The 25,339-nt window shown below is 42.8% G+C and overlaps 1 protein-coding gene across 2 annotated transcripts in view; it reads right to left on the bottom strand.

The window, feature by feature from the left end:
- Positions 1-25,339, bottom strand: part of LOC140212133 (synaptotagmin-11) — an 82,675-nt gene that overhangs the window by 27,783 nt on the left and 29,553 nt on the right. The window contains exon 1 of one of the 2 annotated variants that reach the window (XM_072282729.1): positions 8,288-8,355. The exons of the other annotated variant lie outside the window; for it this stretch is intronic. Coding sequence (XP_072138830.1) covers positions 8,288-8,318 — 31 coding nt within the window. The 5' untranslated portion in view covers positions 8,319-8,355. Of the gene's footprint in view, positions 1-8,287; positions 8,356-25,339 lie in introns of those variants that run through there. 2 annotated transcript variants of the gene reach the window in all.

The raw sequence follows: 25,339 nt of genomic DNA, 5'->3' as shown, positions 1-25,339 counted from the left end.
CCAAAGATGAAAACGACCATCCAGATTGTTATCAGTGAAAGTTGCAAAAGCCAGCATCTGTGATGGTATGGGGGTGCATCAGTGCCCACAGCATGGGTGAGTTGCATGTATGTGAAGGTACTATTGACTCTAAGGGGTATATTAGGATTTAAGAGAGACATATGTTGCCCTCAAGGCAACGTTTCTTCCCTGGACATCCATGCTTATTTCAGCAGGGCCACATTCTGCACGGGCTACAACAGCGTGGCTTTGTAGACACAGAGTGTGTGTGCTTGACTGGCCTGCTGCCAGTCCAGATCTATCTCCTATTGAAAATGTATGGCGCATCATGAAGAGGAGAATCTGACAACGGAGCCCATGAACTGCTGAGCAGCTGAAGTCTTATATCAAGCAAGAATGGACAAAATTTTCAATTGCATATCTACTACAATTAGTATCCTCAGTTCCAAAATGATTGAAAAGTGTTATTAAAAGGAAAGGTGATGTAACACAATGGTAAACATGCCTCTGTCCCAACTTTTGTTGAGTGTGTTGCAGCCATCAAATTCTAAATTTGTATATATTTACATAATACAATTAAGTTGGTCGTAAAACTATTGAAAATCTTTTCTTTGTACTTTTGTCAGTTAAATAAAGGTTCACGTGAATTAACATATCACAGATTTTTGTTTTTATTGCATTTTGGAAAATATCCCAACTCTTCTGGAAATGAAGTTTGTAGATTGGGAGACCGCTTCACCAAGTACCTACGGTCCCCCCACTAGAAAAATTGTGATCTCCCAGGGGCCACCCATTTTGATTCCACTTCCCATTCCCATTCCAACATGTCAGTCCATGGCCTCCTCTGCTGTCGTGATGAGGACACACACAGGTTGGAGGAGCAACACCTTATACTCTGTCTGGGTAGCCTCCAACCTGATAGCATGAACGCCAATTTCTCAAACTTACGCTAATATCCCACCCCCTTCCCTCTCTCCACTGCTATTTCCCTCTCTCACCTTACCTGCCCATCACCACCCTCTGGTGCTCCTCCCCCTTTTCTTTCTTCTATGACTTCTATCCTCCTATCAGGCTCTCCCTTCTCCTGCCCTGTATCTTTTTCACCAATCAACTTCCCAGCAATTTGCATCACCCCTCCACCAACTCCCAATTTCACCTATCACTCTGTGTTACTTCCTCCCCTTCTCCCAACTTCTTACTCCGACTCCTCATCTTCTTTCCTCCAGTCCTGATGAAGGGTCTCGGTGCAAAACATCAGCTGGACTCTATTCCCTAGATGCTTTACTTTACTTTATTGTCGCCAAACAATTGATACTAGAACGTACAATCATCACAGCGATATTTGATTCTGCGCTTCCCGCTCCCTGGATTACAAATCGATAGTAAGTAGTTAAAATTTAAATTATAAATCATAAATAGAAAATAGAAAAGGGAAAGTAAGGTAATGCAAAAAAACCGAGAGGCAGGTCCGGATATTTGGAGGGTACGGCCCAGATCCGGGTCAGGATCCGTTCAGCAGTCTTATCACAGATGGAAAGAAGCTGTTCCCAAATCTGGCCGTACGAGTCTTCAAGCTCCTGAACCTTCTCCCGGAGGGAAGAGGGACGAAAAGTCTGTTGGCTGGGTGGGTCGTGTCCTTGATTATCCTGGCAGCACTGCTCCGACAGCATGCAGTGTAAAGTGAGTCCAAGGACGGAAGATTGGTTTGTGTGATGTGCTGGGCTGTGTTCATGATCTTCTGCAGCTTCTTCCGGTCTTGAACAGGACAACTTCCATACCAGGTTGTGATGCACCCCAGAAGAATGCTTTCTACGATGCATCTATAAAAATTATTGAGGGTTTTAGGGGACAGGCCAAATTTCTTTAGCTTTCTCAGGAAGTAAAGGCGTGCTGCCTGGCCTGCTGAGTTCCTCCAGCATTTTGTGTGTGTTGCATAGTTTTTTCATATTGTAATTTATAGCTCTTTATATATGGCACTGTGTTGCTGCCACAAAACAACAAATTTCATGATATATGCCAGTGATGTTTAATCTGATTCTGTTTCTAGGCTCCTGTGATACAAACTCATGGTTTACAAATGTGAAAAGCAACTTGCAACTTCCACATCATGTTCCTCTAGTTCATTTTAGTATTTGAGTGAACTTTGCAGTACGATGGTAAATTTGACTCCAATCCTTACCAGAAGATGTCAGGGTAGATAGGAGGGCAGTAACACGCACAAAATGCGGGTGAAATGCAGCAGGCCAGGCAGCATCTATAGGAAGAAGTACAGCCGATATTTCGGGCCGAGACCCTTTGTCAGGACTAACTGAAAGAAGAGATAGTAAGAGATTTGAAAGTGGGAGGGGGAGGGGGAGATCCGAAATGATAGGAGAAGACAGGAGGGGGAGGGATGGAGCCAAGAGCTGGACAGATGATTGGCAAAAGGGATACAAGGCTGGAGATGGGAGGGGATCATGGGACGGGAGGCCTAGGGAGAAAGAAAGGGGGAGGGGAGCACCACAGGAAGATGGAGAGGGACAGAGAGAGAGAAAGGGGGGGGGAAATAAATAAATAAATAAATAGAAAGAAAGATAGATAGATAGATAAGGGATGGGGTAAGAAAGGGAAGAGGGGCATTAATGGAATTTAGAGAAATCAATGTTCATGCCATCAGGTTGGAGGCTACCCAGTCGGAATATAAGGTGTTGTTCCTCCAACCTGAGTGTGGCTTCATCTTTACAGTAGAGGAGGCCATGGATTGACATATCAGAATGGGAATGGGATGTGGAATTAAAATGTGTGGCCACTGGGAGATCCTGCTTTCTCTGGCAGACAGAGCGTAGGTGTTCAGCAAAATGATCTCCCAGTCTGCGTCGGGTCTCACCAATATATAGAAGGCCACACCGGGAGCACCGGACGCAGTATATCACCCCAGCCGACTCACAGGTGAAGTGTCGCCTCACCTGGAAGGACTGTCTGGGGCCCTGAATGGTAGTGACGGAGGAAGTGTAAGAGCATGTGTAGCACTTGTTCCGCTTAAATGCCGGGAGGGAGATCGGTGGGAAGGGATGGGGCAGTAATACCTTTACACTAACTGCTACGTTACTTTTCTGCCTAAAATACTTAAGGCAATGGAAGAACTGTTGATAAATAAGATTAGTATAGCTGAGTGGTTGATGTTTGGCCCGGACATTGTGGGCTGAAGGGTCTGTTTCTGTGCTATGTGACTCTTCGGATCTAACTATACAATACATTAAAAGACAAGAGAAAATCTGCAGATGCTGGAAATCCGGGCAACACACACTAAGTGCTGAAGGAACTCGGCAGGCCAGGTAGCATCAATGAAAAAGAACACAGTTGAAATTTCGGGCCGAAACCCTTCATCAGGACTGGGAAAAAAAAGAGATTAAAATGTATCAAAAGAATTTATTTAAATGCATCCCTTTGTGATTGAATTTCAGAGATTTATCTTCTTCACTATATTATCTATATATTATTAGTGCAGAGATGTTTGTACAATGAAGCACAACTACTTTTATATGTAACACACACAAATGCTGAAGGAATTCAGCAGGTCAGGCAGCTTCCATGGAAATGAGCAAACAGTTTTGGACTGAGACCCTTCATCCAGACTGGAAAGGAAGGGAGAAAATGCCAGAATAAAAAGGTATGGGAAGAGAAAGGAAGATAGCTAGAAGGTGATAGATGAAGCCAGGTGGGTAGGAAAGGTAAAGGCTGGAGAGGAAGGAATCTGATAGGAGAGGACAGTGATCCATAGGAGAAAGGGAAGGAGGAGGGGCACTAGGGGGAGGTGATAAGCAGGTGAGAAGAGATAAGAGGCCAGATTGGGAATAGCAGAAGAGGAGATGCCGAGGGAATTTTTTTAACTGGAGGTAGAAATTGATATTCATGCCATCAGGTTGGAGGCTACCCAAACAGAATATAAGGTGTTGCTCCTCCACCCTGAGGTTGGCCTCATTGTAGCATAAGAGGAGCTGTGGACTGACATGTCGGACGGGAATGAGAATTAAAATATTTGGCTACCTAAGTGTTTTGCTTTTCGCGATGGAGCGAAGGTGCTTGATGAAGCATCCCCTAATTTGCCACAGGTCTCACCAATGTAGAGTAGGCCATATAGGGAGCAACACCCCCCCCCAGATGATATCAGCAGATTTGCAGGTGAAGTGGTGCCTCACGGGGAAGGACTATTTGGGGACCTGAGCGGAGGTGAATGGACAGCAACATTTTGGCCACTTGCAAGGATGTTCTGGGAAGATGACGAATGGACAAGGAAATCACAGAGGGAGCGATCTTTGTGGAAAGTAGACAGTGGGGTGGGGGGAGTGAGGTAAAGATGCTTTTGGTGGTAGGATCCCTTTGGAGATGGCGGACTTTGCGGAGAAAAATGTACTGGATTCGGAGGCTGATGGGGTGGTAGGTAAGGTCAAGAGGAACTCTATCACTGTTAAGACGGCAGAAAGATGGGGTGAACGTGGATGTTCAGGAAATGTTTGTGTCATGGGAGGAGGTGCGGGTGAGGATAGCATCAATGGTTTTTGCATATACTCTCTCAGCAAGCAGATAAAGAAGGAATGAGAAAGCAAGACCTCAGAGACTCAAGGTTCGCTCATGAACTGACATTCCCCATAGACTACAGATAAGATTGTGTCATAAGGGAAAGCAATGGCTATACTTCATTAGGAGTCTGATGTGACTAGTATGTCACTACAAACTCCAGAAAATTTCTACAGATGTACTGTGGAAAGCCTTTTAACTGGTTGCATCAAAGTCTGGCATGGAGGCTCCAAATAAAGCTGGAAGAAAGCTGCAGAGTCTTGTAAATTTAGCCATCTCCATCATGGGTACTCACCTCCCCACCGTAGAGGACATCTTCAAAAAGCAGTGCCTACCATCCAGGATATCTTCTCTTCTCATTCCTACCATTGGGGGTGGGGGTGGTACAGGAAAATGATGACACAACTTGATGCTTAATGTCACCAAAACCAAGGAGATGATCGTCGATTTCAGACGGTCTCAGCCTGAGCACACACCCCTCAGCATCAGCGGCTCCACAGTGGAGAGAGTGGAAAACATCAAGTTCCTTGGGGTGCAGATCTCAGACAATTTCACCTGGTCCAGGAACACCACTGGGATTGTGAAACGGGCCCAGCAGAGATTGCACTTTCTGAGGAAGCTTAAACAAGCATCACTCCCAACTAACATCTTAACTATATTCTACAGAGGCGTGGTTGAGAGTGTGCTGACCTTTTGCATCACAACCTGGTAATCCAGCTGCAGTGCTGTTGACAAAAAAGCCTTGCAGAGGGTGGTTAGGGGAGCAGAGAAGGTTATTGGAGTCTCCCTACCTTCTGTCCAAGACCTCTTTCAGAGTCGATGCCTCCAGAAGATACAGTACATCATTAAAGACCCCTCACACCCTCTCCATTAACTGTTTGTTCTTCTGTCATCAGGCAAACGTTACAGGAGCATCAAAACTAAAACCACAAGGCTACTAAACAGCTTCCTCCCACAGGCAGTCAGACTGCTAAATAGCTGCTCCACCTGACTCTGCTTTGGACACTTTTAACTTGCACTGGACACTTATAACTTGATTTTAACTGACATGTGGCTGTTGTGTTTTACTATCTATTGTTATGTTTATTATTTAGTGTTTCATTGTTATGTTATGATTGCACTGCTCCTGGGAAACGCTGTCTTATTCTGCCCTGCAGAGCTGATGTACGGTTAAAATGACAATAAAGTTTTTTGAATCTTTGAATCTTCTTCCCCTCTGTCATCAGGTTTCTGAACCGCCTATGAACCCAGCAGCTCTACCTCTCAATTTTTCTTCCTTTTTGCACTATATTTTTGTATAATTCTTGATGTAACTTATAGTAATTCTTTATGTATTGCACTGTACTGCTGAAAACAACAAATTTTATGACCTATGTCAGTGATAATAAATCCGATTCTAATTCTGAGATGGGAGGTGCTGTAAGATCAAAAGGAAGTCCTTCACAAACTCTCTCAATTGGCCCAGCAATTAGGGAGGATCTGCCTCCTGGGTATTCCACTTAGTAAAACCTCATCCGGACAGTCCCTGCAGCCTACTGGCAGAGGCACATTGCACAGAAAACAGCATGATTGACATTCACTGTGCAACAATAGCAATTCCTATTCAGCGGTTTCGAGCCCAAAGGTTTACAAGGATATTGGTAGGATTCGAGGGGCCTGGTTGCAGGAAGAAGTTAGACAGGCTAGGACTTTATTCCTTGGAATGCAAAGAATGAGGGGTGACTGTATAAAATCATGAAGGCATAGAAAGGGTGAATTTCATGTTGTATGTTGTATACAGTCTCCGATATTAAATGGAACTATTGATATTGAACTATTGTAGGAGATAATACAGATATTAGTGGGAGCAGATATCAAAGAAATCAAAGGAAATTAGTAGTAATGTGATGTTAATATACGAAAACAGTGTCAACTTAGAACATTAGTGGTGACTTTCTTGAACAATAAATCAATCACAAGGAGGAGAAGATCTTCCTTCCATTTAAAATTCTCTAATGTCTAGTCATTTTTCCCTTTCCCCTTCCCTCTTCTTCCATTCCTCACTCTGGCTCCCCTCTTACCTCTTCTCTTCTCCTCACCTGCCCATATCCTCTCCCTGGTGCTCCCCTCTTTACCTTTCTCCTATGTTCAAATCTTTTCCTATCAAATTCCTTCTTCTTCAGCTATTTACCTTTTCCACCTATTTGCTCTCATCTCCTTACTTCAACCCCCTCTTCCACCAGCATCACCTATCACCTTCTATCTTGTACTCCAAACCAATCTCCCCCCTGCCCCCCCCACCTTAATTTGGCTTCTTCCTCCTTCCTTTTCAGTCCCGATGAAGTTTCTTGGCCTGAAATGTTGGCTCTTTATTCCTTTCCATAGATGCTGCTAACCTGATTTGCTGAGTTCCTCCAGCATTTTGTGTGTGTTGCCTTAGATTTCCAGCATCAGCTGAATCTCTTGAGTGAATGATCTATCACCTCTATTTCTCATGAGATTACGGAGATAGGGAAGCATTTCAAAAGAAGGGCAAGAATTTTACAGTGGTCATACATTGTTTAATTGGGAGCCACCATAGGTCACCAAGTGAAAGGGTGATGAGTGAATTGGATGGAGGAAATTGGGAGACAGGAGACCTGGAATTGGGGATGCTTCATGTCTGAAGTATAAACATGGGATGCTGGTGGGAGTGGGATGGGATCGTCAAATTGAGTGTTTAACACAGGTTGAAGAGAAAGGTGGATGAGGGAAAGATACAGAGGAATGAACATGAATATAAATAGTACATAAACAGCACAGGCCCTTTGGCCCATCATGTCTGTGCTGATCAGAATGCCAAACTAACTAAACCCATTTGCCTATATGTGTTCTGTAACTTTCTATTCCCTGTCAATTCATGTGACAATTGGTAATTAGTTTATTATTGTTGTATGTAACGAGCAAACATTTCTACTCACAGCACCAGCAACCTGTGTTCAGTACTAAGAACACGAGACAATAGGAGCAGAATTAGGCCTTTCATCCCATTGCGTCTACTCCGCCATTCAAATATGGCTGATTTAACTCCATTGCCTTGCCTTTCCCCCATAACCTTTGATGCCTTTCTAATCAAGAACCTATCAACCTTAGCTTTAACTATACCCAATGACTTAGCCTCCACAGCCATGTATGGTCAGGAATTCCACAGTTTCACCTCCCTCTGGCCAAAGAAATTCCTCCTCCTCTCCGTTCTAAAGAGACCTCCTTCTATTCTGAGGCTGTGCCCTCTGGTCCTAGACCCCCCCCCCCCACTATGGGAAGCATCTTCTCACTCAATTTAGGTTTTTTCTATATTTCGTAGATTTCAATGAGATCCCCCCCTCGTTCTTTTAAACTTCAGTGAGTGCTGATTTGAATGCCATCCATTTCAGTGCAACAGTACATCAAGGTAGTAGATGGTAAACACAAAAACATAATTCAGAATATAGTGTTATAATTACAGAGAAAGTGCAGGCAGTGCAGACGATAAGGAGCAAGACCATGATGAGGTAGACTGTGAGATCAAGAATCCATTTTATCAAACAGACGGTTTATTCAATTGTGTTTAAAACTGCCTCATAAACACTGTATGGAACAACTTTGTCTATGCAATGTGGAGCTCACAGTAAGTATTCAAACAGTAAGTATACAGTATCCAAATAGATTTCATCAAACCAATTGCCAGGAAGGACAGTAAGTTCTTAAAATGATCAGATATCCGGTTTCCTACCTGCTGCGTTGATTTGTGTAGAAGTTTCCATACAGTTAAGGGTTTAAACTTCCCAAGTGACAAAAATCATGTTGCATTAAAGACAGAAGAAAGTCTGAGAGGAAGGCAAGCAGCTTTAGCTAAGCTCCCACACTAGCTGGCCTCTTATGTCAGCCGTTCCCCTGTGAAAATGCTCAGACGTCATTCCTTATTGCTCATATCAGCACAGGCAATGGAAATATATCCACAGACTCTCCGAGGTGGGGGTGGGGTGAGGAACTGGCAAAATAACATTGTTTAAAATGTAAACCTAGATTAACATTAACTTGCTTGATTGTTTGCTCACTGTCTCTGACTGAGGCCATTCACGTGAACTTTTGTACCAGAAACAAAAACCTACTAAGTGTCTAAAAGAGCAATAACTTTCCTTCGAACCACATCGATAAATATAGCAATATTTATCATTATGTAATTGCATTCAAGAGAGAGTGTTAATATTTACAGATCAGATCTAGGGCAAGCTAATTTCACATGTTTGCACATGTTAACTTCTTTGATGCTTCAATTGCAAAAAGGTTACCGCTTAGTTGTATGAAGCAGGAACAGTAGATCACAGGTATCCCTGAACTTGCTCTGGCATTCTCCAAGTACACCATCATCCTGTTGGGATGAACCTGGATTTTGATGGACTCTAGATCATGGTCTCTTGGGGGTTGCTATTGTTTGCATGGTGGATGGTGGATGGGGGTGGAGGGCTGATGCTTTCTGCTAGAACAAGTGGGGGGAGGGTTGATGCTTTGACTATGAGGGAGGGTGGATTTGGGGTTGTAATGTTTTTCTGTCATTCATTCTTTGGGACTTTTTTTCTGGTTTGTGGATGTCTGCGAAGAGTAAGAATTTCAGGGTATATTGTACACATTCTAGATATTCACAAGGGAACAAATTCCTAGTCAGTTCTCCATGAAACAAGTGTCAACTTGATCTACTATCTTAACTTTAGAAGTAGATTTATTATCACTATCTTAGACATGAAATTTGATATTTGGAGGCAGCAGTACAGTGCAATACATAAAGTTACTGTAAGTCACAATAAGAAATGTACACTCTGTGGCCACTTTATTAGGTACACCGTTATACCTACTCATTAATGCAAATATCTAAACAGCCAATCATGTGCCAGCAACTCAATACGTAAAAGCATGCAGACATGGTCACGAGGTTCAGTTGTTGTTCAGATCAAGCATCAGAATGGAGAGGAAGTGTGATCTAAGTGACCTTGACCATGGAATGATTGTTGGTGCCACATGGGGTGGTTTGAGTATTTCGGGAACTGCTGATCTCCTGGCACTTTCATGCACAACATTTTCTAGAGTTTATAGAGAATGGTGCAAAAAATTCCCCCCCCAAAAAAAACCACAGTGAGCAGCAGTTCTGTGGTTGGAAATGCCTTGTTAATGGGAGGGGTTAGAGGAGAGTGGCCAGAATGGTTCAAATTGACAGGAGAGCGGCAGAAACTCAAATACCACTCTTTTCAACAGTGGCGTGCAGAAGAGCATCTCTGAATGCAGAACACGTTGAACCTTGAAGTGGATGGGCTACAGCAGCAGAAGACCCTGAACATACACTCAGTGGCCTTTTCTTAGGTGCAGGGGGTACCTAATAAAGTGGCCACTGAGTGTACGTGAAAAAGTAAATGTTGTGCAAAAAGAGAGAAAATAGTGAAGTTGTGTTCATGGATTCTTGGATCCTTCAGAAACCTGAGAGCAGAGGAGAAGAAGCTGTTCCTAAAATGTTGAGTGTGTATCTTCAGGGTCCTGTTCTTCCTCCCTGATGGCAGCAAGATGAAGAGAGCAAGTCCTGGGTGGTGAGGTCCTTAATAATGGATGTTGCCTTTTTGGGGCATTGCCTTTTGAAGAGATCACACATCTTATCTCTTTCAATTCTGCTTGTCCTGTTACAGGAAGGAAGTGAGGTTTTGGAAAGAGTGCAGAAGAGATTACCATGATGAAACCTGGATTAGAAGGCATGGGCTCGTCACAACTTTGCCGGCCGAAGGGCCTGTATTGTGCTGTAGGTTTTCTATGGGCTATAAGGAGAGGTTGGACAAACTCTGGTTGTTGTCTCTGCAGAGTCAGTGGCTGAGGAAGACAGGAAAGAAGTTCATAAAATTATGAGGGGCATATATAGGTCAGACCAACAGAATCTTCCTCCAAAGGGAAAAATGTCAAACATTAGAGGACATGCATTTAAAGTGAGAGGGTAAGTTTTTTTAAAATTATAGTGTGGGAGGTGCCTGGAATGGGATGCCAGTGGTAGTGGTGGAAGCAGATAGGGTAGTGGTGTTTAAAAGACTGTTAGATCCATGAAAATGCAGGGAGTGGAGGAATATGGATGATGTGCAGGCACGAGAAATAGAGTTTAATCTGCCATTGTGTTTGGACAGACATCATGGGCCAAAGGGCTTGTTCTTGTGCTATGTTGTTCTAAGTTCTATGTATTTCAACAGCAAGATTTAGAGCAATGAGATTACTTCACAATATTTTAAATTCAGTCTCCCTTTACTGGAGAGTCCTTCATTTGAGGTGAATCTACACATCAAATTAATCTGCAGTGAATCTAAACTAAACTAAACCTAGACACTTCAACAAGTACGTGTATAAGAAACGTTTAGAGGAATTTAGACCAAACGCTAGGCAAATTGGGCTAGTTTCAATTTTGGTCGGCAAAGACCTGTATCTGTGCTGTATGAGACTATGAATATTAAAAAGATTAAAATTAATTTTACTGATTTATCACTTCAATACCATTTTGCTAACAATAACAGGGCTTGATATTCTGAATTAGGATTCTTTTGATATGTAATCCATGCATCAAGAAATTTAACCATCAATTCCCGCTACTGATTGTAAGGATTTTGTATATTCTCTCTGTGACCACGTATTTTCTTCCTGTTGCTCCAGTTTCCACCCACAGTCCAAACATGTACAGGTTGGAAGGTTAATTCGTCATTGCAAATTGTCCCGTGATTAGGCTAGGATTAAATCAGGGGTTGCTGGGTGGCGTGGATCAAAGGGCCAGAAGGGCATATTCTGCGTTCTAACTCAGTAAGTAAATAAAAATCTGCTTATGTCTCCCTAATTCTTTGCCCATTCACGCAAGCACCAAAAAAAAACAAGCAAAACATTGAATATAAAACATCAAACCACAGTCATTTTAGTTCAGTTCAGTTCAATTGAATGCTGTGTCGTTCGTTGACTGCAGGCACAGCAACTGCGAGATAAGTTTTTAATGTGTCCCAGGTACTGCATATGCTGGAAATCTAGATTAATACACACAATGTGCTGGAGGTGCTCGGCACATCAGGCAGCATCTATGAAGGACTGATGAAGGGTCTTGGCCCAAAACGTTGACTGTTTATTCTCATCCATAGATGCTGCCTGATTTGCTGAGCTCCTCCAGTACTTTGTGTGTATTGCCCCAGCATGGGATACAATGGGCTGAATGTCTCTCATTCAGTGCTGTGCACTTCAATGGGCTCCATGACCAAGCATGCTGTTCTAACTTGGAAGGTCAAAGATAGGAAAGGCCAAGCAAACCACCAAGGTGTAAAGGTCTAATGTAAAGTTACAACACTGCATGCAGACTGCAATTGAAAACTTAGTGGCGATCAGTTACCTGTGTAGCAGAGCGTCTGGTTTATTCCCATGCAATTAGAAGCAAGATAGCCTGCGTTTTGAGGCTGTGGATAAGGTTTTATTGCATAACAAGTGGATCGCTTCTCACTCCATTGTATCTCTGATGCCTTGTGAAATATTAACTTGTGTTTTTCATAACTGCATCACTCATTTCCTGAAAGCCAATATATAACCATTTCCCTTTGAGCTGTAATGACAGGGGAAGACTATTTTTATACCAGAAAATAATGAATGAGGTTGAACTCAGTGGAATGACACACTTCAAGTGAGGAAAGACAGCTAGGTGTGTTATTATCACATCAATAAAATTCTATAAGCTGCTCTAAAAGGATCAGTTTAGAAGGAACAAGCCTTTAATTGGGTCCAATGAATTACTAATTACTAAACATAAATTGGATATGGATATCATCCTGAAGATGAAGAATTGCATCATAAATTGTCAGAGCAATATAAGACCGTAAGACTTAGGAGCAGGTTTCGGTCATTCGGCCCACTGATTCTGATCCACAAGCACCTAGTGATGTTCCTCAATGGAACCCACATCCACCTCTTCACCCACTTCCCACACCATCCAGCTTAAAGCCTTATCTATAGCCCCAATTATTCAATTTGACATTGGCCCTAGACTGACTGAAGTTTGTCCCAGTGGAACAGCTCCCTCCAAGGAGAAGTCCTAGATGAAGAATTTTGGCCCAAAATGCTGACTGTCCATTTCCTTATATTTCTAATATAAGGAGGACAGTTACATCAACATACAAGTTGTAAGATACAGCCAGGTATTGGTATTTGTTTATTACTGTCATATGTACTAGGATACAATGTAAAGCATCTCTTATATACTGTTCATACAAATCAAATCATTGCGGTGCATTGAGCTAGAATAATGCTGAAGAAAGTACTGAGCAGGTAAACAAAAAAGTGCAAGATCATAATGAGGTGGAGTGTGAAGTCAAGAGTACAAGAAGTCTATCAAGTGTTGGATATTTGAGGCCCTCCACTGATTGGGGACAACCATGAATATTGTGTCCTTGCTGTCTACATGACACGCAAACTGGTGCACAAGCCAGGGCAGTACGATACTGAGAGCAAGCTGGTGCCCATGCAGCAGGCTCTCCCACTCCATGAAACTGATGAATTTAAAGGAAGAGCAGAGGCTGATACAGTTTGATACCAGTTGCAGAAGTTGACAATTGGTGCTGAACTCAGAGTTGGACTGCTTTAGGGACTCCAGCTCCGGACTTTTCCTCAGGGTTTACTCCCAAAGCCTACCCCATGAGTGTGTATAGCTCCAAGGCAGCCGAGGTTTGAGATCAGAGCTTTCCTTCTCTGAGATGACCTGCTAACCACAGCTAATGAGCCCCATCTGCAAAAGCGACTGATTTTAAGGTGCCGATAACCCACCTTTGTCCCTACTCCTGTCAGTAAAAATGGCTCCACTGGACTTAGTGGCTAAGCCACACGTGAAGGCCAGGGTCTAGACTTGGTTGTCAGAAGCTATTTGAGACACATGCCATTGGGAGCATTTAATAGGTAGTGGGGGGGATATCCCCATGATCCCACAGAAATAACAAACTTAACAAACAAATGCCTGATAAGTGGGATAAAAGCTGTCGTTGAGTTTGGTGGAGTGTGCTTTCAGGCTTTTCTTTCTTCTGCCTGATGCGGGAGGGGAAAAGAGAGAATGTCCAGGCTGATGGAACGTTTGATTAGACTGGTTGCTTTACTCAGGTATAGACAGAGAAGGTAGAAGGGAGGCTGGTTTCTGTGACGTGCAGAGCCGTGTCCACAACTCTGCAGTTTCTGGCGTTCACGTGCAGAGCAGTTTCCACACCAAGCCATTATACATCCAGTCAGAATGCTTCTATGGTGCCTCAGACAAAATTGGTCAGAGTCAATGGGGACATGCCGAATTTCTTTAGCCTGCTGAGGAAGTAGAATTGTTGATGAGTTTTCTTGGTTGTGATATCAATGTGATTGGACAAAGAGAAGCTATTGTTGATGCTCTCCCAAAGGAACCTTGAAGCTCTCTATTCTTTCAACCACAGCATTTATGATGTAAACAGGAGCATGTGCAACACCCCCTCATTGAATTCAATGACCAGCTCTTCTGTTTTGTTGACATTGAGGGAAAGGTTGTTGTCATGACACCCTCTCTCTAAGCTCTCTGTCTCCTTCTTGTACTCTGACTCATTGTTATTTGAGATGCAGCCCGCTACAGTGGTATCACCTGCAAACTTGTAGATGGAGATAGAGCAGAATCTGGTCATACAGTCATGAGCGTACAAAGAGTAGAGCAGGGGGTTGCGGGCATAACGTTGTGGATAATTGTACAGCCACTGTACAGTCAGGTACAGTGAGACAGAGATCAACATCCTGAAGGCATATTGGGAGGATTCCTGGACTTGGGAAGGAATTAGATTTATGAGGTTCTATATTGGATTTGGATTATCAGAACAGCAACAACAACTAATCTGTAATGTAAATGCAATGTAAAAGACTTGCATTTCTGTAGCACCCTCCATGTCACTCTCAAGTTATCCAAAATCGTTTGAAGCCAATTAACTTCTGAAATGTGGCCATTCTTACAAGGGAAGGAACACAACAGTTAATTTGTCCACCATGCTCCAACAGACAACAACGGGATAAGAACTAGATGGCCAGTTGTAGGCGTGTTTACCCACATGGGACATCCAGATGAACACCCCTGCTTTTCTGGGACTTTAATGCCGTAGGTTCCTTAACTTCCTGAGAGAGAAGAGGGGGGCAACAGCTTAAAACCTTATCCAATAGATAGCACTTACAGAGGTGCATTGTTCCCATAATCCTGCATTGGTGTATAATGCTACAGTACCAGCGACCCAGGTTCAATTCCTGCCACTGTCTGTAAGGAGCTTTTACATTCTCCCTGTGACCATGTGGGTTTCTTCTGGTTTCCTCCAACATCCCAAAAACATACGGGTTGACAGCTAAGTGGTCACATGGGTTTAATTGGAGACCTTGAGCTTGTTAGAAGACCCCGTTACCATGCTGTGTTCAAGGACATCTTTACTCTTACTGCTGCAGTTGGAGTTCACACCCGCTTCAAAAGAATGACGATCATATCAGTCTCCACGAAGTTCAGAGTGAGCTGCCTCAATGACTGACGCTAAGTGGCACTCACATCTATTGTGATGAGGTGCTTTGAGAGTTTGATCATGGGTAGAATCAACTCCTGCCTAAGCAAGGACCTAGACCTACTGCAGTTTGCCTACCACCACAACAGGTCTACGGTGGATGCAATCTCATTTATTCTCCATTCCACCTTGGATCATCTGGACAATAATACTACTTTCATCAGGCTGCTGTTTATTGACTACAGCTTAGCATTCGACATAATTATACCCTCAGTTCTAATCAAGAAGATCCAAATCCTGGGCCTCTGTACCTCCCTCTGCAAATGGATCCTTGACTTCTTCACCAGAAGGCCACAGATGGTGCAGATCAGAAATAACATGTCCTCCTTGCTGATGATCAACACTGGCACACCACAAGAATGTATGCTTAGCCCACCACTCCACTCTCTCTAAACCCACAACTCTGTGGCCAGATACAGCTCAAACACTATCTATAAATTTGCTGATGTCACAACTATTGTTGGCAGAATTTCAGATGGTGACGAGGACACGTACAGGAGCAAGACAGGTCAGCTGGTTGAGTGGTGACGAAGCAACAACCTTTCACTCAGCGTCAGTAAGACCAAGGAATTGACCGTGGGCCTCAGGAAGGGTAAGCTGAGTGATAAAACAAACACTAGTCCTCACAGAGGGATCAGAATGTGTAAAGGGATAGCAGTTCTAAGTTCCTGGGTGTCAACTTATCTGAGGACCTATCTTGGGCCAAACATATTGATGCAATTACAAAGGAGGCATGCCAGTGGCTATATTTTATTCGGAGTTTTGAGGAAAATTGGTATGTCATCAAAGACACTCACAAGTTTCTACAGATGTACCGTGGAGAGCATTCTAACTGGTTGCATCACTGTCTGGAATGGAAAGGCAACTGCACAGGGTTGGAAAAAGCTGCAGAAATTTGTAAACTCTGGGCACTCGCCTCCCCAGCATCCAGGACACCTTCAAAAGGCGATGCCCCAAAAAGGTGGCATCCATCATTTAGGACCCCCATCATCCAGGACCGGTTTGGTTGCCGGCCGCTCGGCCTTGGTTTTTGGTCGGGTGCTGGATGCTTGGAGAGATTCGGTGGGAGGGGCAGGCACCCGGAGCTCGGCCGGGGGCCATGGGTGAGTGGTTGGCGACTTGTCCGGCTCCCCCACCGGACTTAGTCTGGTGAGGAGAGTGTGAGGACACCCAGCACGATTAAAAAAGAAACAAACCTGACAAAGGGTGGACAAGCTACTTGTGAGCCAACAGCCATCTTCCGTGGAAGAGATTAAAGCCTCACCATGTATCTACAAATCGTATGCTATGCACCTAGTTAGAAGAGACATGATGAACTTGGGCGCTGCACCGTGTGCCTGAACCTGTCCAAGGCCGCCGTCTAAGGAAGGGCCGAGCTCAAAGAAGCGGCCGCGGCTGGAGGCCGACATGGCCTAGGGCCCGAGTTCGGCAGGGGCGGCGGCAGGCGTTGCCAAGGCAGCCAGTGAGAACAAACTGGAGGAGAGGCTGTACTCGATGCTGTCGCAAGGTCAAAGAAGACGGAGGTGCATAGCCGCCAATCCCGGATTCGGGACGACACCCACTGACTGACTGACTGACATCCATTACGGGCCCTCTTCTCAGTGATACCATCAAGGAAGAGGTACAAGAGCCTGAAGACCCACAGGCAACATTTCAGGAACAGCTTTTTCCCCTCTGCCATCAGATTTCTGAATGGACAAAGAACCCAAGAACACTGCTTCAGTATTTTCCCTCTCTTTTGCACTGCTTATTTAATTTAATTTTTATATCTAGGTACTTACTGTAATTTATACTTTTTATTATTATATATTACGATGTACTGTTGCCACAAAACAACAAAGTTCATGATACATGCCAGTGATATTAAACCTGATTTTGATTCCAATTCTTTATCTCTAAATAAATAAATGAATCTCTGGGATATTTTTATATAATTTTCACTGGGCTATAGACATTGGTCAGGTCACAAGGAAGGAATCCCCTACATTTCTCTCTTGTCATGGGATTCTTTGTATCAACTTGAGGCCCTATTTCAATAAGTATAGAATAAAAGAGAGAACAGCATGTAAACAAGACCCTTCAGCCCATTGAATTTGTACGGACCATCAACTGTTCAGTCACTTGAAAGCTATACTATCTAATACCATATTTTCTCCCCACATTCCCATCAACTCCCCCCAACCCCAGATTATACCACTTAAGTATTCACTAGGAGCAAGTTATAGCAGCCAATTAACCAACAAACCAATGTGTTTGGAATGTGGGAGAGAATGGAACAACTAAAAGAAAGCATGTGGTCACAGGGAAACCCTGCAAACTCCACTCAGTCAGCAGAGGTCAGGATGGGTCTCACATCTCTGAGGATGTGCAGCAGCTGCTCTACTCACTACCACCTCTATCTGTGCAGCATTCCCTCAACACTGCACTAGATTATGGAGGTAATTTGTGATGCAAGAGTTGAACCAACAGTTGTATGAATTGGAGATAAGCATGACGTCCACTAGTAACCAACACTTATCCATCAAATTCTGGGGTCTCAACATTTCAGGTCGAGAACCTACACCAGGACTAGAAGTCCTATGGAGCATCTCTGTCTGAAACAATGATCTACAACAGAAGCTGTTTGCCTTACTGAGATCCTGCAGCAGATGGTTATTTTGCTCTGGATTCAAGCATCGGCAGCTCTTGTGTCCACTAAGCACCTCATGTAACCTATATGTGTGTGTCTGTATATACATTTATATATGCATATATGCATGCACATTCAATAAAGATATTATTAGAGTGCATTATCGAGCCAATGCACATGGCCATTGGCTATATATGTGTATACAGAGGATTCTGGTCAATTGGGCCATCGGCTAATTGGGGCAACTCATAAAGGACAAAAACTAATTGAGAAAATAGCTGGGATTCCCTTTGTTTGGGAGACTAAGACACTTAATTGGGGCAGGAGACTGTTGCTGAATAGTTTATAACTGGCATCCAACATATGTACTTGTATGGCCATTAGACACTACACCATACCTGAGCGAACAGTTTTTAAGTGGCATCATTTGCATGTGCTTATGTTCAAAAAGCAGTGATAGATAAGCAGTAATTTCTGAATTTCATTTAAATACACAATTTGTTACTCAGTTGAATGGTAATTTGACTTTTTTATATATTTTCAACTATTTCCATGATACTTCAGCGAATTGGAGCAGTGCTCAATTGGGCCAAAAATTACTGGTCCCGATTAACTGGAATCCACTATATATGTATGTATGTATGTATGTGTGCATGCGCGCGCGCGCGTTTGTGTGTGTGTGTGTGTATGTTCATGTTTGTGTGTAAAATATATGTAATCTATATACATATCTTTCTTCACTACCCTTAAAAGATTTCCAATACAACTTGTAGATTGAACTCATAGCTTCCTAACAGATGACCGACAATGGCATGATTATTTCCTTCCCAGAAAATAAAACAATTTGCTTTACTCAAGGAAGATTAAACCTTAGTCTCTTAAGTTATGCGAGTTTCTGATAGTTATTTATCAACATCGATTGGCTGTGTTCCAAGTTAGACATCTCATTTGCAGAAATAAATGCATTAAACAATAATTATACCAGCATCCAATAAATGCATTTCCTATGAAACTAGATTTTTTTAAAAATTAATTTTAGTGGGAGCAAACTATTGCTGACAAGGTCAGCTAGCACCTATTCCTTTCCCCTGTGTTTTTTTTAGAACATAGTGGTCTCAGGGAGAACTTTCTTTACACAGTACTGCTGGGGAGGGAGCTCTAGAACACAGGTACAAGATATTTGCAGGTTAGGAGTGTGTGAAGTTTGGAGTGGAACTTACTGTTGGAGATGATCACATGCATCCAATGTGCTTGTCCAAGATGGTAGAGTTGGGTACTGCTGTTAAAGTTGCACAAATGAGCACTTTGTGGATGGCACACACTTTGTGTGCTGGTGGGGAAGGGAGTGACTATTTTAGGGTGGTTAATTGGGTTGATAAAGGGGGCCTGCTTTGTCCTGGATGCTGTTGCACCTGCACCGTCCAAGGCAAGTGGACAGTATTCCAATGAGCTGCTGAACTGTGCCTTGTAGATTGTGGAGAGGTTTCTGGATGTCAGGGCATGGCACTCAACATCAATTGGGCTCTTGGAGCTATTATTCTTATGTGGCTGGTCACACTGAAATTCTGGGCTTGAACCCTGTCCTGAGTATCTCCTGAAATGATGCCCTGAATTTGGGGTGACTGGCCTTCAACAACTATGATGTAAACTGTGGGGTGTTTTCCCTTGGATACCCATTGACATAAACCAGAATTGATTAGAGTTCTTTAAGGTAAAAGAACTCTTATGGGCCAGAGATCATAATATGATCAAATCCACCCTGAAACTTGAGACGGTGAAGCTAAAGTCAGATGCATCAGTGATATAGAGGAGTAAAGGGAATTACAGAGGCATGAGAGAGGAGTAGGCCAGAACCGAATGGAAAAGAACACTGGCAGGGATGACGGCAGAGCAGAATCAGCTGGAATTTCTAGAAGCAATTCGGAAGGCACAGTATATATACATCCCAAAGAGGAAGAAGTGTTCTGAAGGCAAGATGGCAGAACCATGACTAACAAGACAAGTCAAAGACAATATAAAAGTCAAGGAGAGAGCATATAATAGAGCAAAAACTAGGGGGAAGTTAGGGGATCAGGAAGCTTTCAAGTACCAAATGAAAGGCAACTAAAAAAGTTATTAAGAAGGTATAGATAGAATACAAATGTAAGCTAGCCAATAATATTAAAGAGGTGGGGTTCCAGTAACGTCATCGTTCAGAATGGCAGCTTAAATCAACAGCTCCTCCGGAAAAACACATACTTCGCCCCGTTAATCCATCAGGTATTAGATCTTTCGAAAATATCCGAATTGATAAGGGGGGCAAGAATGGAGATTAAAAAAAGCACCACTGTGGAGCCTATGGAAGAGAGAGGTGCAACGCGCGGCTCTCCTATACATGTGCGTGGCGGTGGAGCTGACTCTGGGCCTCGTGCAGGCGAAGCTGCAAATATGATAAGGATTCTGAAAGGGATAAGGGAAGTCCAAAAAGATATAAAGCAGCAACTCAATGATATAAAGTCAGAGCTCGCCAACGTCAATCAGAAAATAGCGGTGGCAGAGGCTCGAATTGAGAAGATGGAAGATCACATGCAAAACGTGGAACAGATACTAAGTAAGACGATTAAAATATTAAATCAACAGGAAAGTAAATTGCTTGACCAGGAGGGAAGACTGCGACGGAAAAATATCAGGATTTATAATGTTCCCGAAGGAACGGAGGGATTGTTGATGATGGACTTTGTAGATAAGCTGCTGCGGGAATCGCTGGAGATTCCCCAGTCTATGGAGATTGAAATTTAAAGGGCACATCGTTCGTTCGTCCAGTGGCCTCCCAGAGACAGACAAAGTAAACCGCACTCCATTGTACTTAAATTCCTTTGATTCAGGGGCAAGGCGGAGATTCTATGAAGGGCTTGGGGTAAGAAGAGGGTTTTTTGGATTGGGTAGTTAATATACTTCGATCATGATTACTCCCCGGCGGTCCTACAGAAATGGAAGGAATATTCCGAAGCGAAACGAATATTAAAGCAAGAAAAGATTAAATTCCAGACCCCGCACCCTGCTAAACTGAAGGTATTTTACCAAGAAGGGATGCGACTGTACCAGACGGTGGAGGGGGCGGGAGCAGGACGAGAGAAGGATATTAGGAAGAGACTGTCAATTCTCCGAAGGCAGCCCTCACCTCCTCCAGAAGAGCCATAAGGTTTGGCTAACTTTAAAAGTGCTGATAAACTAAATGGAAGCAAAAATAGACGGTGATATACCTATCTCGAGAAATACGTGTTATATTGTGGAATTTATATTACTCAATTTTTAAAAATTCATTTATTTATTCCTTTTTCCCCTCCTAAATGAGAATATATACATGGGAGGAATACACAGGGAAATTATTTCTGTGTAATGGACATAGTTTTTTTTTACTTACTTTTATAGGTACTGCAACGGGGGCCCTCAACCTACAGGTAGGAGGGGCTATCCCCCACGGCTAGATTTTTCTTCTAGCCCAACCCAGGGTCATCTAGAGACCCCAGCCTTGGAACCACACCTTCCTTACCTTTTTTTTATTATTCGCGTTTCTTGGCTCTTATTTGTTCAGGGAGTAGATTGATTAAGTTATATTCTGCAAATTTCAATGATATACTAACAGATAAATACACATAGAAACATAGAAAATAGATGCAGGAGTAGGCCATTTGGCCCTTCGAGCCTGCACCGCCATTTATTATGATCATGGCTGATCATCCAACTCAGAACCCTGCACCAGCCTTCCCTCCATACCCCCTGATCCCAGTAGCCACAAGGGCCACATCTAACTCCCTCTTAAATATAGCCAATGAACTGGCCTCAACTGTTTCCTGTGGCAGAGAATTCCACAGATTCACCACTCTCTGTGTGAAGAAGTTTTTCCTCATCTCAGTCCTAAAAGGCTTCCCCTTTATCCTCAAACTGTGACCCCTCGTTCTGGACTTCCCCAACATCGGGAACAATCTTCCTGCATCTAGCCTGTCCAATCCCTTTAGGATTTTATACATTTCAATCAGATCCCCCCTCAATCTTCTAAATTCCAATGAGTACAAGCCCAGTTCATCCAGTCTTTCTTCATATGAAAGTCCTGCCATCCCAGGAATCAATCTGGTGAACCTTCTTTGTACTCCCTCTATGGCAAGGATGTCTTTCCTCAGATTAGGGGACCAAAACTGCACACAATACTCCAGGTGTGGTCTCACCAAGGCCTTGTGCAACTGCAGTAGTACCTCCCTGCTCCTGTACTCGAATCCTCGCGCTATAAATGCCAGCATACCATTCGCCTTTTTCACCGCCTGCTGTACCTGCATGCCCACTTTCAATGACTGGTGTATAATGACACCCAGGTCTCGTTGCACTTCCCCTTTTCCTAATCGGCCACCGTTCAGATAATAATCTGTTTTCCTATTTTTGCCACCAAAGTGGATAACTTCACATTTATCCACATTAAATTGCATCTGCCATGAATTTGCCCACTCACCCAACCTATCCAAGTCACCCTGCATCCTCTTAGCATCCTCCTCACAGCTAACACTGCCGCCCAGCTTCGTGTCATCCGCAAACTTGGAGATGCTGCATTTAATTCCCTCATCCAAGTCATTAATATGTATTGTAAACAACTGGGGTCCCAGCACTGAGCCTTGCGGTACCCCACTAGTCACTGCCTGCCATTCTGAAAAGGTCCCGTTTATTCCCACTCTTTGCTTCCTGTCTGCTAACCAATTCTCTATCCACATCAATACCTTACCCCCAATACTGTGTGCTTTAACTTTGCACACTAATCTCCTGTGTGGGACCTTGTCAAAAGCCTTTTGAAAATCCAAATATACCACATCCACTGGTTCTCCCCTATCCACTCTACTAGTTACATCCTCAAAAAATTCTATGAGATTCGTCAGACATGATTTTCCTTTCACAAATCCATGCTGACTTTGTCCGATGATTTCACCGCTTTCCAAATGTGCTGTTATCACATCTTTGATAACTGACTCCAGCAGTTTCCCCACCACCGACGTTAGGCTAACCGGTCTATAATTCCTCTCTCCCTCCTTTTTTAAAAATTCTATAATTCTCTCTCCCTCCTTTTTTAAAAAGTGTGGTTACATTAGCCACCCTCCAATCCTCAGGAACTAGTCCAGAATCTAACGAGTTTTGAAAAATTATCACTAATGCATCCACTATTTCTTGGGCTGCTTCCTTAAGCACTCTGGGATGCAGACCATCTGGCCCTGGGGATTTATCTGCCTTTAATCCCTTCAATTTACCCAACACCACTTCCCTACTAACATGTATTTCGCTCAGTTCCTCCATCTCACTGGACCCTCCGTCCCCTACTATTTCTGGAAGATTATTTATGTCCTCCTTAGTGAAGACAGAACCAAAGTAATTATTCAATTGGTCTGCCATGTCCTTGCTCCCCATAATCAATTCACCTGTTTCTGTCTGTAGGGGACCTACATTTGTCTTTACCAGTCTTTTCCTCTTTACATATCTATAAAAGCTTTTACAGTCAGTTTTTATGTTCCCTGCCAGTTTTCTCTCATAATCTTTTTTCCCCTTCCTAATTAAGCCCTTTGCCCTCCTCTGCTGAACTCTGAATTTCTCCCAGTCCTCAGGTGAGCCACTTTTTCTGGCTAATTTGTATGCTTCTTCTTTGGAATTGATACTATCCCTAATTTCTCTTGTCAGCCACGGGTGCACTACCTTCCTTGATTTATTGTTTTGCCAAACTGGGATGAACAATTGTTGTAGTTCATCCATGCAATCCTTAAATGCTTGCCATTGCATATCCACCGTCAATCCTTTAAGTGTCATTTGCCAGTCTATCTTAGCTAATTCACGTCTCATACCTTCAAAGTTACCCTTCTTTAAGTTCAGAACCTTTGTTTCTGAATTAACTATGTCACTCTCCATCTTAATGAAGAATTCCACCATACTATGGTCACTCTTACCCAAGGGGCCTCTCACGACAAGATCGCTAATTAACCCTTCCTCATTGCTCAAAACCCAGTCTAGAATAGCCTGCTCTCTAGTTGGTTCCTTGACATGTTGGTTCAAAAAACCATCCCGCATACATTCCAAGAAATCCTCTTCCTCAGCACCTTTACCAATTTGGTTCACCCAATCTACATGTAGATTGAAGTCACCCATTATAACTGCTGTTCCTTTATTGCACACATTTCTAATTTCCTGTTTAATACCATCTCTGACCTCACTACTACTGTTAGGTGGCCTGTACACAACTCCCACCAGCGCTTTCTGCCCCTTAGTGTTACGCAGCTCTACCCATATCGATTCCACATCTTCCCGGCTTATGTCCTTCCTTTCTAGTGCGTTAATCTCATCTTTAACCAGCAATGCCACTCCACCTCCTTTTCTTTCATGTCTATCCCTCCTGAATATTGAATATCCCTGAACGTTGAGCTCCCATCCTTGGTCACCCTGGAGCCATGTCTCTGTGATCCCAACTATATCATAATCATTAATAACAATCTGCACTTTCAATTCATCCACCTTGTTACAAATGCTCCTTGCACTGACACACAAAGCCTTCAGGCGCTCTTTAGCCTTCATGGCTAAAGACAAAGTAAAATTAATTTCTTTTAATGTCAATGGGCTGTTGAATCCAATCAAGTGCAGTAAAATTCTATCAAAAATGAAATAAGAACAAGCCCATGTAGTATATTTACAGGAAACTCACTTAAGTGATAATGAGCATGGAAAATTAAAGAGAATGGGCTTCACTGATTTGTTTTTCTCCTCATATAAATCAGGACATAGAAGAGGAGTTGCTATTCTCATCTCAAGTAAGCTAAATTTTGAAAAAGTATTCAAAACGGGAGATACGGAGGGCAGATATATTCTGGTAAGGGGGAATATAGATGGAAATCCAGTTACTTTATTGAATATATACGCACCCCCAGGAAGTGATCTTAGTTTCTTCCAGAAAATTACTAATATTATGGTAATGGAAACAGAAGGTCTCTTGATATGTGGGGGAGACGTAAATTTACAATTACAACCAAAGTTAGACTCTTCCAATAGAAAAACTTATGAAACAAAGTCCTTACATAAGAAAGTTAACACTCTTTTTGAGGATGTTGGTCTAATTGATATATGAAGGGACTTTTTCCCCGACAGAAGGGATTACACTCATTATTCTGCCCCCATTCTGTATATACAAGAATAGACTATTTCATAACATTTGGAAAAGCTAGAGACAACATAATCACCTGTGGAATTGAGACAATAGATGTAAGTGACCATGCACCTATATAGTTATCTGTTGATTTTGACCTACAACCAAAGAATACTATTTGGAAACTAAATTCATGTCTACTCAATGATCCCTATTTTAAGGAACAAATTAAAAAATAAGTTGGTCTTTACTTAGAATTCAATGATAATGGAGAGGTTTCACCTCCCATTCTAATGGGATACTCTGAAGGCTGTCTTAAGAGGAAAATTTATAGCGATATCTTCATATAAGAAAAAAATAAGGAATAGAACATTAGAGGAATTACAAAATAAGCTGAAGGAACTAGAAAAAAAAAACACAAATTGAGTTTGGCAC

The sequence above is a fragment of the Mobula birostris genome, chromosome 18, assembly GCF_030028105.1.
Source record: "Mobula birostris isolate sMobBir1 chromosome 18, sMobBir1.hap1, whole genome shotgun sequence".
In the NCBI taxonomy this organism is placed as follows: Eukaryota; Metazoa; Chordata; class Chondrichthyes; order Myliobatiformes; family Myliobatidae; genus Mobula; species Mobula birostris.
Note: the sequence above shows the minus strand (reverse complement) of the source record. Positions and strands in the feature narration are given on the sequence as shown.